The sequence below is a fragment of the Indicator indicator genome, chromosome 23 (assembly GCF_027791375.1).
Source record: "Indicator indicator isolate 239-I01 chromosome 23, UM_Iind_1.1, whole genome shotgun sequence".
Lineage (NCBI taxonomy): Eukaryota > Metazoa > Chordata > Aves > Piciformes > Indicatoridae > Indicator > Indicator indicator.
Window position 1 is genome coordinate 9,276,827 of NC_072032.1, and position 14,095 is coordinate 9,290,921.

At 40.9% G+C, this 14,095-nt stretch overlaps 1 protein-coding gene across 1 annotated transcript in view; it reads left to right on the forward strand.

Moving 5' to 3' along the window:
- The first annotated feature begins 1,753 nt into the window (after positions 1 to 1,753).
- Positions 1,754 to 14,095, forward strand: part of PPP2R2C (protein phosphatase 2 regulatory subunit Bgamma) — a 153,292-nt gene continuing 140,950 nt past the window's right edge. The window contains exons 1-2 of the mRNA XM_054391407.1: positions 1,754 to 1,769; positions 1,964 to 2,044. Of these exons, the coding sequence (XP_054247382.1) occupies positions 1,754 to 1,769; positions 1,964 to 2,044 (97 nt within the window). The remainder of the gene's footprint in view (positions 1,770 to 1,963; positions 2,045 to 14,095) is intronic.

A 14,095-nucleotide genomic window follows, 5' to 3' on the forward strand; every position in this document is an offset into this window, starting at 1 on the left:
TTTTTTACCTCAGAAGGCATTACGGTCTTTGTAATTTAGATGAAGCTCCCAGGAAAGCTTAAGTGTTGGCATTTTGCTTTGTTTCTAAAAGCAGCTGAGAATGTTTGCAGAATGTTACTTCCATGTTAAACCTGTTTCTTTCAGAAAGTTAAACTGGCCTCCTTATTCTTTCACAGACCACAGTGTGATACTGTCTTGGATGCAGTGGAGAAGAATATAAATATTTGAACAGAATACTTTTATGAGGAAAAATTGAGTCAAACTGCCCACAGTTAACACACCTAAAGGTGTCGAGAGGGTCTCCACTTGCTGCAAAAAGGGAGGAATATAGGTATATCAAGTAGAATTTATGCTGAAAATAGTGCTCCCCATGGTTTCTCAAACAGTAATCAGCTAGATGAAGAAGCCAACCTAATTCTGCCATGACAGCTGCCTACACTGACATTTTATCCTCTTGTTGGCTCCTAATCTCTTAGTATGGCTTGATTGTAGTCTTCCTATATTATTTCTTAAGCTTTCCTCATTTGCCTGTGCAAAGTGTGTTTGTTCTCTTTGACACAAGCTGTGTTATATGTGGGCCTTTGACTGTCACCTCAAAAAGACAGAAGATGTAGGCAGGATGCTGCCAGCCATACACTAAACAGTCATAGTTGTGTTAAATTAAGTATCAAGAAAGCCACCTGGTGAATGGAACAATTAATGTACCTTTGCATTTCCCCCTTGTTGTGTTTTGGGGTGGATGTCTGTAAGAATGAAGGCATTTATTAACATAAGTTCTCCCTAGCTGACTGTTGCAGTGTTTTAAAATTTGCCACTCCCCTAAAGGTTTTCTGGTGGAGGAAAAGGTCACTACAGAGCACTTGAGCTTCCTCCATTACAGGCTTTCTTTCTTACTTTCCTCTCCTGGGTGCCATCAAGACAGTTTGTGGATTCACCAGATGAAAACCACTCTCCAGTCTTGCAGTGATTTCAGCAATATAAACCCTGTGAGTTTAGATGGCATTTGTAGCCTTTATCTACATGATACCCTAGATGGCCAAGGGGTGGTAAGAGAGCTGAGATGAACGTTGTGAGGAAAACAGAGCTGCCGGTGCTTGGTGTGGATGGTTGGAAGAGGCCGTATGGACCTCAGTCTGAGCTGCACTGGCGAGGCTCTGATGTGTGGTGCTCTCCAAGGTTCCATGGCCAGGCTCCTGGTGCAGCTGGGGATACGCACCTGTGGGTGCCGGGCTGGCTACATCACAGCCACCTGTGGCTGAACTACTGTGGAGGGACAATGCAGAGCTGGAGCACCTGATGGGGAGGTCACGACTCAAGTTGAACCTAGACAGGATGAAGGCTCAGTGTTGGGTTGCAAAGGGAAGCTAGGAGAAAGGCCAAGCTGTGGCCTCGCTTCCCGCCGTCGCGGCTGGGGCCCGCCTCGGGCAAAGCATTCGCTCCACCGCCTGCCCAAGGCACTGAGCCGCAGCGGGCAGTCCTGTGCCCGCTCATAGCTGCTAGGGCTGTGGCACGGCCGGCGGTGCCGGGCGCGGCGGGTTCTGGCGAGGCTGCGCCGCCTCCGCCGGGAGCTCCGGGCGGAGCCTTCCCTCCTTCCCGTCCTCCCTCCCCCGGCTCCCTGAGCGCCCCGAGGCAGCGCCGGCTGCCTGCGCCGCTTGCTCCGCTGGGAGAAGGAGGAGGCGCCCCGAGCCACCGGCGCTGGGAGCAAAGCAAGTAACAGTTCAGAGCACTGGGCGCCTTTCGGAGGGCAACACCCATGTCCCACAAGCAGGGTATCTGGAAACGCTCTCCTTTCCCTGGTCTTCCCTGGTCCCTGCTCATCCCTCCGTTCCCTCCTCTGCATCTCTCCTTCCCACTCCGGCTCTGCTTTTCCCCTCCGTAGCCCTCTCCCCCATCTCCCTTCTTCAGCCCTCTCCCGCTGGCCCTGGGTGCCCCCGACTGACTCTTGATTTTCCTCCCTGCCCAGTTGGCGGCCCTCCCGGCGAGAGCGCGGTTGACTGGTGCCTCTACCAGCTCAATGGAGCAGCTGAGTTTGAGGTCTCTGAAGGTGAGTACGGGGGTGCTGAGGTGGGGTGCATCCCCTCGGCCACTACCCAAGCTGACAACGTGAAGAGAAATGTGGCGTGCAGGCGGGAAAGTGGCAGAGCCTGGCAGCTGCCCCGGGCAGCTGGGGCAGTGAAGGTGATGCAGTGGACTCAGGACAGTAGGGGTGGCAGGGGGGTGCCACCGATGGTTTGCATGTGCTGGACCTTGTGGGTCTGTCTCGGCTGTTTTTTTTTTTTTGTTTGGTTTTTTTTTTTAAAGTTGGGTTTTGCAGCTAGCAGCCTAGTGACTTCTGCATTAGCCCTCTCTGGCCTTGGTGTAGGTGTGAGGGAGGCTGCAGAGTACCTGCTGAAAAGTTCTCTGGCCCCCTTCTTCCAACTTCGAAGAGAGAGGTGACCTAGAAGGTTTTATTTGTAAGTATTCTGTGATCAGGACAGGTACAGCCTTTAGGTGCCCAGGCAAGAAAGCGTTCCCTCTCTGAATCATACATGATGTTGAAAATGCAGAGTGCTTAGACTTAGGTGCCAACCTGTATTTTTCCAATATGCCAGATGTGGAATGTGCAATGCCCTTGAACATGTTGCAGTGTCTGTTTTCAGTGAGTTAGGTGGAGCTAGGACCTCATCTCAATGTTTTGGTCTGCTGGTGTTAACGCATTTCTGAGAGAAGGGCATTTACTGTTTGCAAGGGCTTAAAAATGCATCACAAGTTTGGCTGGACTGAAAAAGTTTCCAGTATTGAGGGAAGTGAGGCACTGTGATAGGCTTGCATCAGGTACACATCAGAGAAAGTTTTTCAGTAGTGAAGCACTAGAATATACAGGGCAGGTAGACAATGAAATCTCACTCTCTCCAGGTATTTAAGGTTTGTTTCATAAATAAGGCTTAAAGTGGTAAAGCTACAGATCTTGCTTTGGGGCAGGTAGGTAGGTTTTGGTCTCTCTTAATTTGTGATTCTGTGGGATGTGAAATTTTGTGCTATGTCTTGTGTTTTGCTGTTTATAGAAGTGGTTTAAACCCCAGTGTACTAATACTAAGCTACAGTTTATTTGCCCCCTCCTCCAGTTATTCCATGGTGGGCATATTTCAAGGCATACTTAATACTGTGTGTAATTACACACACTTGCATACTAAAGCATTTCTCAAAGTATGTTGTGATTTTGTGCCTACATGATGGTTTTTTTTTTTTTTTGGTGAAACTGCTTATCAAACCAGATGTGATGACGATAGGTGGGGGCGGAAATTACATCCGTGTGAGGGAGTGTAATGAGTGAGTGACAGCGTTTTGTAGGCATCATAGAATGTTGAAAACAAGCTTTAGGTTGGCATTTACTTTCATTTAAATATTTGAATGAGTAGAATATGCTTCTTAAGTTTATTTGGCTGGGTAAATAGCAGTCTTTCAGCACTGCTTTATGACTAGAATATTTTCTTCTTGACAGATGTTTTATTCCTTTGATTTATGGGATCATCTTTTTTCACATGACATAATTTTAAAAATTGGTTTTCTAACCTTGATTTCCCTTCTCTTTACACTGCAATTTATGGATGCCCAGTTTTACTCCATGACAAGTGGAAAACTTAGGTGTTATCTTTACTCAGCATGGGAATATGTGAAATTCAGAGGGTAGGAAACAGGCTGAAGCAGTGTAATTTGGTCACGCAAGCTATAGAATCAAAGTAATTTCCAAGTTATGAGCCCTGTTTATGTTAATAGGATTATATATAAATATGACATGCATTTTGCATGTTGTGTATTAAATACCATTGATGTTTAGGAAGACATACAGCAAGATCATCCTCACACTTCATACAAGTGAAGAAAAATGTTTTAAAGAAAGGACCACTGTAGCAGGTGGCTTGGCCTCTTTTGCATGTCAGTGTTTTGGGTAACGTCTAAACGTTTTCTTTTGTTGAAGTTTGCTTCTAAAATAGTGTCACACAAAGCTAAACAGAATCCTTGATCCTATGACTTCCAATATTTAGTTACTTCTTTTCTATCCCAGTTCTTTCTACTTTTCAGAAAGGTCACAACTGTTATGGTTGCAGCTGCATTGGTTAGGTCCACCTGACCTATGGACAGGACGAATTAATCTATATATTAAATATTACTGTGTGTTTATCCAGATATGTATCTGTATAGATAAACATTTACATATTAATGTTTGAAGTTCTCTGAGTCCTCTGGGCACCTCTCACTGCTTTTGCTGTTGAACGCATGCTGTGGCCTCATGGTGCTCTTGTTAGACTTCAGAATTGTGTTCTGCAACATTTCTTGGACTAAGAAGGAAAATTATGCGTTTTCTAAAATTAGATGTGTTAGATGAAAAACATTCATTTACATAACAGAAAAGCAAAGCTGCACATTTGAAATGCAAGGAAAAATAGAGCATAGTAAGTAAAACATCTCAATCAAAGCCAAGATAATCATGTTTGATTTAGTCTTGTTGCCTTGAACAAAGCTCTGTTTCAGATATTGCTGCTTCTATAATTAATGTCCAGTGCAAAATATATTTTATTCGTGCTCAAGATCGGAAAGTGCTTTACTCACATTAAGTTCAGACACACAAAAGCTGTATGGAGAACAGTATTAGAGTATCCATTTACAGGCTAGCAAAATGAAATATAAAAGTTAAGGATATGATTTCTATAGAAACAATGTCAGCTATTAAAGTAAAGAACTTGGAACATCTGAAAAGTCAAATCTTGTACTGTTTGCCCAAACTATGTAGTGGACTATTAACAGGACTGTTTATTCTAGACTCTGTTTTAAGTTCCAAATCCCATTAGCTTCTTGCAAACTTTCTATGAGCTGAAGCATGCTTGAAATATTTTATGCTGTAAATTGTAAGCGGGCATTATGTTGTTCCAGATACTTTTACATTCAGTAATGATTATATGAAAAGATTGAGTAAAAAGAAGTCATACTTTTAGTTTTTACTCTAAAGTTAGCTCATCAGAGACTTGGAAGTGGTTTGCTGTGTGAATTTTCTTTTCATCCGTTTTGTAACTTTATCCTTAAGCATGGCAGAAAGCCCTGTTGACATTAGTGCCTATTGAATTGTGATGTGAACTTTCCTGTTGCTTCCCTTATGCTGCTCTGATATTATTGCTTGTTTCTAAGTGATTTGAAGAGATTCATTGGGTAGATAAAATGGATAAGATGCTGTTTCATGGTAAAGGTACATTTGAATAATGCACAATTGGAAGGAACCAGAAAACATGAGAGCTGATGAATGCAAATTTGATCAGTCGAGTTTATCTCCAATAGCTGTTTGTTTGCTGTAGTTTTCAACCAAAGACAATAAATGTGGATTTGGTTTGGTGCTGTCTTTCCCATTATTACAGAAATTCCATGGAAAGCAATGTGATTGCACAAGCTTACGGCTGAAGTAATGTCCTCGTGAGTCATGCCATCATTACTGAGGTCTAATTAAATAGGAAGGCTCCATCTGTAGATGCTTTCTCATCTCAGTCCTTTTTTGACTAAACCAAGCAATTGATTTTTCCTTGGTTTCTTAGGCTAAAGGCATGGTAACAGTGCCTTTCTTAACACTTCATGGTTTGACAACATTTCTTTTGAGGTATGATCATAAGAGGATGTTGTATTTCCCTGAGGCCTTCGTTGGATGGGCATGCTTTGCAGTCTGGGCTCCCAGTTTATCCAGTCTGGAGATTTAGCGTGGTGAACTGTGCCACTTCTGCACCCTGCAATTCTGGCTTTTTTCAAAGGAAGCTGAGGTGCTTGGAAGGGACTGGTGTACCTCTTGTCTCTCCCCAGCATACTTCTAGGATGCTACCAGCTTGCATGCAGAACTGCAATGTGTCTCATAGGCCTTGTGTGCACTGTAATATACCCTCTGATCCTTGTATGTGGATGATACTGTTATTCTGGTTCTACTTCATACAACCTCGTTTATACATTCAGTAACTCCCTGTATTTAATCCTTCTTTATGTTACAGGCACTTGTGTTGCTGTTTGCTTGGTGAACGCTCTCAGTGATGTCTGGGAACTGCTGCAGTTGCAGGAAAGGGCTCCTGACTGAAAAATATTATCATACTTTGTTCCCATTATGACATTATAGGTGGCTGTGTAAGACCCAATCCAGTAAATGGCTCTTTACAAGAAAATGTGGGTATTTGATTATGCTTCTATTTGTGACTGCACAATCTTATGTTGTTTCAACATGAAAAGTTCAGCATGGTAGACAAAAAGGAAGGATTAAGGTTGATTGAAATTATATTTATTCATATGACAGATTTGCTTCTAGTGGTACTTATCCACAATAGTCCATTTGGTGATATTTTCATCTGTTGTTCATGGAGTCTTTATTTAGACCTGGCAAGAGCTTTGTAGGTTACTGTAAAAAAGGACTTGTAAAATACTGGACTTGTAAAATATGTACTTGTTAGGAAAGGGAAAAGTTGATTGGCTTATTTGTGTTCTTTCTTTGTTGCTTCCTACGTTTTGTGTTTTGCTTAAGAGTTGGTTTGGTTTTTATGGGATAAATTGAGTACATTCAGATGGTTTAATTGCAATGATTTATGAAACCCTTGCTTTCACAGAGTTTCTGTTGAGACTTAATATTGGTGCTAGAGACTGTTTTCACCTTTGTAAATATCTGATTGGGGATGTTCATTCCTTCTCTGTAACCTGAAAAGTGGTGTTGCTGTTTAGATGAAGTTGGGGAAAAAAAAAAACCAAAAACTGAGTAAGCTTTTTTTTTTTAAACCTGATTTTCACATTTTCATGCCCTTTTTAAGGACTCCACTCACTCCCTCTAACATGATGCACTTGTTTAGCTGATTCACTGGCACTTTAATGCCAGGACTTGCAGCCTTCATCATCTTGGTTTCCAGGATGTGTTCCTCAGCCAGTTGCCTTTTTACTCTCTAATCTCCCATTGATCCTTTTTCTTTCCTTCCAGTCTGCCCCTTTTAATATCTTTACTTAGATACTTCACTGGCTTTTCTCATTTTTGTTGGTTTCCCCAGCTTTGGTTTGACTTTCCCATTGTCCTCTGCAACTCTTCTCTCTTCTAAGGGGGTTGTGGAGGGTCTTAGCCTATTGACTGTTTCAGAGTATAGCAAAGGGCTGTGCCCTCTGTGTCACTGGAAGCCTGCCATCTTCAGCAGGTGCCCACACAGCAAATCTTAGCTCTGTTCCCTCAGTCTCCCACTGTTCCCAGGTCTACAAGGCTTACCGTTTTATATGATCCTTTCAGTTCCATCCAAATAACTCCTGGCAATTTTGGTTTTATCCATGCTTGAATGATCAGAATTTCCTTGGGTGTTTCAGTTGGCCGCATCCTTTGAGGTGCACTTGGTATACATATCATGAAAGATGAAATCTCACTGCTGTATGCCTGATTATGCAGGTATTAGCAAGTCAAAAATCATGCTTTCAAGTTACCTAGTCCAGAATTTAACAGGGACATTTTTTATGCTCCCTCTTTCTTATTAAATATTCAGTATATGTTATGAATCTGTTATCAGTAAGAACACTGATGAAGTAAACAGTGATTTCATTGGGGCCACAAACTGACCCTTTAGACTAATTTTTGTATTTGAGTCAAACATTATCATTCAGCTTGAATAGTGGTGGACAATTTAAAGTGTATAGAATTGCCTGTGGTTCCAGCTGAGATGCAGAAAAATCACCAGGTCTTCAGCCTTCTCTTCCATTATAGGTCAAGTGAGAAAGCCAAGGTTTCCTTATGGAGCTGAATTTTATATAGGGATAAGGAGTACTCATTTTTTCATCTTTCCAATTCCAGTTTATAAACGTGTGCAAAAATTGCCCTAGCTGTCTTGGAGAATGTCTGAATAGCTGATGTGCAGAGGAGGTTTTTCCTACTATGCCGTTTTTTGCCTGTCAGCACTAAAAAAAATTCCAAGAGGATAAGATCCTGTTTCAAGAATTGCAACCCAGAAGCTTAACTTCTGCAGATATGAGTTCAGGAGTCATATTGCAAGCCATATAGGTGGGATTGTGACCTGCTGTTAATATTCTTATTTATCAGTTATTTTCTGTGAAGTGCAGTAATACACAGAGAGATTTAAAGCACTCAGTCACTGTCTTTTCGTATTTGTGCTGTCTGATGAAAAAATTCCAAAATGATAGCAAACTATATCAGAGGTTTCTCTCCTAGTATGCTACTCAGATACAAGCTCCTTATTCAAAATAATGGTCAGTAGCTCTCATCTTGCAAGTTTCTGTGTCATCACCTAATGGTACATGACCAGACCCCAAGAATAGGGAAAGGTGTTGCTAGCCAAATTCTGCATCTTGCCGTTGAAGTTGAATTGCCAATTGTTTGGTGATCCAGAAGAGGGAGCTACCTCATAAATTTCTAGCAGTTTGGAACTTAGTCTTCTTCAAAACCCCCCACGGATTTATTTTAAAAACTTTTTTTTTTTTTTTTTTAAAGACTTGAACTGGAAGGTTTCATGTGATGCCTTTTCCATCACTCAGTTCATAGCTTGTTCATTTTTGAGGACATCTTTAGCTTAGTTATTTAGCTTCCTTCAGTTTTCAGTACCAGTTCAGTGTTTATCTTTAACAATTGCATTTGTTTAATGCCCTAAAACCTTTGGTTGATTTGATTGCAGTCCCTTTTATTTAATTTGCTGAATCTTTTAAAACATTGATGTTTCAGACTAGCATGCCATGGATGTTCATAGATGTGTTCTGTACTGTGCAGGAAGAAATGTGTGGTGGCTGACTTTTGCCCTAGCAGAACACCCACCTTTTAGAAGTGGAAGCTAAGCAGACCTTGTGGGTCTCCCAGGTGCATTGAGAGTGTAGCTGTTTTTTGATGTTTCTTCAGAAAGGTGCTACCAGGCCTCAAGAACTTTGTGATTTTATGTTGCTTTTTAAGATCTTTCCTTCTCAGTATGTTCCTTTACAGTGATTAAAAATCTGACTTAAAATGTAATACTCACATTGACTTTTGTGGAAGTAGCAAATGTGCAATGTAATTTATTTCAATTTAAAAGTACTGCAATATTAACTTGGTATTTCCAGTTTCTAATCTATTTATTTTTTGAGGCATAATTCCAAAAATAAAGGTGTGTTGAAGGACTTGACTCCTTTTTTCCAAAACAGAGAATGAACTAGTGGGGGCGTAGTAAGAAAATATTTGGAGTTGAGGAAGTTGACCTCAAAGTTTGAGCTTCTTTATTCCACCATGAGACAATCAGTTCTGCTAAAGAACATTTCTAGCAGCACTAAAAGGCTGTCTCTCTCTGCTGTGCTGAGGTGAGCCTCTGTAGCCGTTTGTGACCTGCATTACATGTTAAATGTCAATCTTAAATAATCTTATGGCAGAAATCACTTCCTTTTACTGCGTGTTCATAAAACACCCAGAGCAGTGCCTGTGCTGCTGGGGCCAGGCAATGCTGACTTTGACAGTCCTGTCACACTTGCAAGGCACACTGACTGACAAAGGAGCTGCAAAGCATCTGACAAGTGTGTGTGTGTGTATATATATATATATATGTATATATATATATATACACACACATAATATCTGTATTTCTCTCTGCTCTCACCAAAGCCTGAAATAGGGCACGTACTCAAACTCTGTGGTTAGAAAGTGAACAAGTAAAGGAAGATTGCAACCCCCCAAACTTCTAATGACATCATCACATACTGCTGTTTCTATAGGTACCCTGCCACATTTGACTCACAGGTTTTATGTGGCTCTGTTTTTCTCCTTGTACATGCAGTATGAGAATAATTGGAGCTCTGTACTTCTCCAGACTTGGAGCTGCCTGTTGTTTCTTTTAGTAACTTTGTAACCATCCATGTAGGTTCTTTTTTTTCCTTTTCTTGGAAAAAAAACAGCAAATGCTTACCTATGTTAATGTAACATTTGAGTTCAGATGATAGCACAAGTCAAGAAATTAAAAGGTATAGTTCCCACAGCAACCATAATTCAACCTCATTGCTGTGAAAGCACAAAAAGCCCACACCAAATACCATGCAGAATACTGCATATATGCAAGTGTGTGAGATACAGTTGCTAGGAGAGCCATAAATCTTATTTTCCAGAGTTATTTAGAATCCCGTTTTTTATCTACTATTACTTGTATTTTATTGAAAAAGAGTAATGAAGAACTGAGGAGTAGAGGACAGTTGGGTTAGTGTATCTTTTTGCTCTCTTGTAGCACACAAACAATGTATTATCTTGCTATCTCTGCCTTTTTGTCAAGTTTTCCTCTATTTCTGAGTAATACTGAATATGAAACAGAATCTGGCCTTCTTCCTTATCTGATTTTACTTTTTCTCTTTGTTAGCCTATTCCTGAATTAAAGCTAATGAGATCTATTTGTTTGCCTACCAAGCACAGAAACCTCAGATATTTATCCGCACATAGTCATACATCTTGTTATTCAACTACATCCATAGCTTAAGGTTCCATTATAAAATATCTCAGAGCATATGGAATATATTTCTTTTCAATGTCTGTTAGGAGGTTTTTGGTTTGTTTGCCAGCTGAGTCTGCCAGTTCCTTGGTTTGGTCATGTTAGATATGTTTCGTTGCTATCACGCTTAGTGAAGAGGTGGAAGTGTCCTTGGTTTGAAATCAGAAATATGTAAATATTTCAATTGTGATACTTACTTGGCACAGAAGATGGTTTATAAATAATACTTTATACAGAATTTCCAGAAGTTGGTTGGCTGCAATATCTCTGTGATATGTTTTGTAACCTTTCAGATCTGGTCAGTGGAGGATGAGACTCTGATGTTTGAATGTGGGAATATTAAGTCCCATTCCCGTGGGTAATTATTAGATCTGCAGACTGGATTCAGGAGTCATGATTATTTGTAAAAAAAATTCCCTTTGACTCAGACATATGCTAATACCTCGTCATTTATTTGAACGGCAACAACAAAAAGCATAACATAGCTATATCTCAGCAGCCATTAAAAAGAAAAAAAATAAAAGGAAATGGCACAGGATAAGGAAGGTTAATGATCAGAATTTCCCTTCAGTAATCTACAAAAAATTTAATTTGAACTTCATCTAGTTTCTACCAGACTGATTTTTCTCAGCCCTCTGTCAGATCATAGCTTGCAATATGAACCCTTTTATGACTAGCCTTTTATGGCTAGTCTGGGCAGAGCTGAAAGACTGATTGGATGTGAAAATGTTCTTCTTGGAAAATCTTTGGATTCTGCCCTTCCTGGATAGTTAGGCAATCTGCTCCAGGAAACTTGTTTTGACAAGTGTGTGTTATCTCTGCCAGGCAGAGTCCTGAAGGGACCACTGCAGCCTACCTCAAAGCCAGGGTTAGCCCTCTGCTTTCCCAGAGCTTTCATTCTTCTGTTCTTTTTGGTTCAGAAGCTAGTTATGAACTGCACACACACTAGTGTATGTGCTTAAAATAAAGTTGTTAGTTTCTGTGAAATGCAGATTTCCTTATGTAAGGATTTATAAACTGAAGTTTGAACTCCATCTGAAAATTAAAACATCCCCAATGGCTCCACAATTTAATAGATAAATGCAGAAAGATTAGTTAATTTCTAGCTGCCATCTAATCAACAGTTGGTTTAGTCTTTCCACAGGGATTTTGCTGTTCCTGAATGCTATGAAATGAGTAAGGGGACTGGGAATTGTGAATCATGGGAATTCTTCAGGGGGCAGGCAGAGTGCTGGAATTTGAGTGGAATCCTGGGTTAAAAATTGATTCTTAAGGCCCATAACCTGACCCCCTCAATAAAGTGAATACCTAGGGTATAGATTTAGTGTAAGAACTGTGTTGTGGTTTGCAATGACATTTCTTGCTAATATTTTGAGGCTTTCCAAAAGTGTAAATAGTTACAAGGGTGTTTTAATTTTCTCCTTTTTATCCTCTTCTACCTAGTAGTTGTGGTGTTAGTATTTGAACTGAAATAAATAAGGGCAAACTTCAGTGGAAATCAAGAACTGCTTTGGGATGCTTTGGAAAACAACTAAAGATTCCATTTGAAGTTAAGCTATTGCTAGCAAATAATGCATAAACAGGCACAGGGTTTAAAGAACACTGAGGTTTGCATTCACTTTTCAGTACAAGCTGATTAATAACAGTGTTGCAGGGTGATTTAGTGCACTCATATGCTGTTATTTTATCCAATTAATCGCTCTGCTTTTGGACTCTGGGGAAGTGAAATGCACAGTCGATACTGTCATGGATTGCTGGTGATCTATGGTGACCTCATTTTGTTTTGAGGTGATGGGGTTCCTGTGGGAGAGAGTGGCTGAGCAGGAGGGCTGCTTTCTGTGCAGTAGCAGAAGTTCCTGGTATTGTGGACAGGCTAATAGTTTCAGCAGTTACTTACATTGTAGGAGAAGGTTGGTGCAACTCTACTAATACTTACATTTTTCCTCAAATGTGGATCTTCCTGTGTGCATGTGTGGCCCTAGAGACATGGATTTCCTAATGGAATGCAGGACTTTGATGAAAGTGGATGGCCGTGTCACCTCACAGTTCTCAGTGGAGAAGAAAATCTTCCTCAGTGGGATTAAAACCATCTGCTTGCGTCATGGGCTGTTAGGTGTGAGATGCGATTCGACTTCGTTAGTTGCCATGAGTAGATGGAGGGTTACTATGCAGAATACATTGTCCCATCTGTTAGGGATTTTTGGGTAATTTTTCTTCATCTGAAAATACGAATTTTTGTCAATTGTAATTAGATGGAAAGAATTAATGAAAAGTTTTTGCAATTTTTTCCATTTTATTTTTTCAGAATTTAGAGTATTTTACATCTATTTGCAGCCATTTGTTGTGTCAACCAGTCAAAATTACCAGAGAGATGTTTGAATTATGTTTGGTAACTCTGATGTGGAGGAGTTGTTAGTGCTCTGCTGCTGAGGCTGGTAGTACACTTCCTTTTGCAGCACTGTATTTCCAGTTTCCTCCAACTGGGGAGGGACTTTTTAGGATATCAGGTAGTGACAGGACTGGGGGGAATGGAATAAAGCTGGAAGTGGGGAGATTCAGGCTGGACGTGAGGAAGAAGTTCTTCCCCATGAGAGTGGTGAGAGCCTGGAATGGGTTGTCCAGGGAGGTGGTTGAGGCCCCATCCCTGGAGGTGTTTAAGGCCAGGCTGGATGAGGCTCTGGCCAGTCTGGTCTAGTGTGAGGTGTCCCTGGCCATGGCAGGGGGGTTGGAACTGGATGATCCTTGTAGTCCCTTCCAACCCTGACTGATTCTATGATTCTAACTGTGACCAACTCCGAACCACTATGGCTAATAAGGGTAATTCTTTTTTTCTGTGTTTGCCAGAGGCAAATCACACAAGATTCAAGTCAAAACTATGCACTTTGCTTTTAGCATAAACGTTGCAAGAAAATGGCTGGTATCCTTTTGCCCATTAAACCAAAAATGAATTCTGTCAACCTTTCTTTTGAATAGCTCTAGTACCTGCATGCTTTGAGGCAAGAACTTCAATTTGACAAGGTGGATATAGTCAATTTGACCATACTCAGGAGTGCCTTTCACTGTCCCTATGAAAGCCAGCACTGCTTTGACCAATTTATAAACCTCTGAAAAATGACAGCTCAATCTCATTTAAGTGTTGCTAGAGGTGGGTAGATAGATTATTTAGCTTTTTTTCTTTTTTTTTTTTTCCCTCTTTCTTTTTTTCTGGCAGTTCTGCATACAGTGAATATTGCCCAGTGTAGAACTGAATTGACCTTTCTCCAGCTGCAATTCTGGTCTGATTTGGATCAGAGATTTTTTTGGTACTGATGTCCTTTTTGTCCTCTTCCTCTCTTCTCTCCCCCCTGCCCCCTTTTTTTTTTCTTTTTTTTTTTTTAATGGCATTGGAGCTTTCTGTCTGCTGGAGGGATGCAGAGTAAAGTAAGAACCTCTGTCTGTTTTGACACACAGCAAGAACTGGCTATCAAGAGTACCTTGGAAAAGGATACCTGGGAAAAGGAATGGACTGACACTGGGGAGCTTAGGTGAAAAGGAAATCAAATCTCTGACTCTGTGGAGGAGACCTGTAGTCTCCAGTTACATACTGAAGCTGCCTAAACAGAAACGGGGAGTGTGGTGAAAGCACA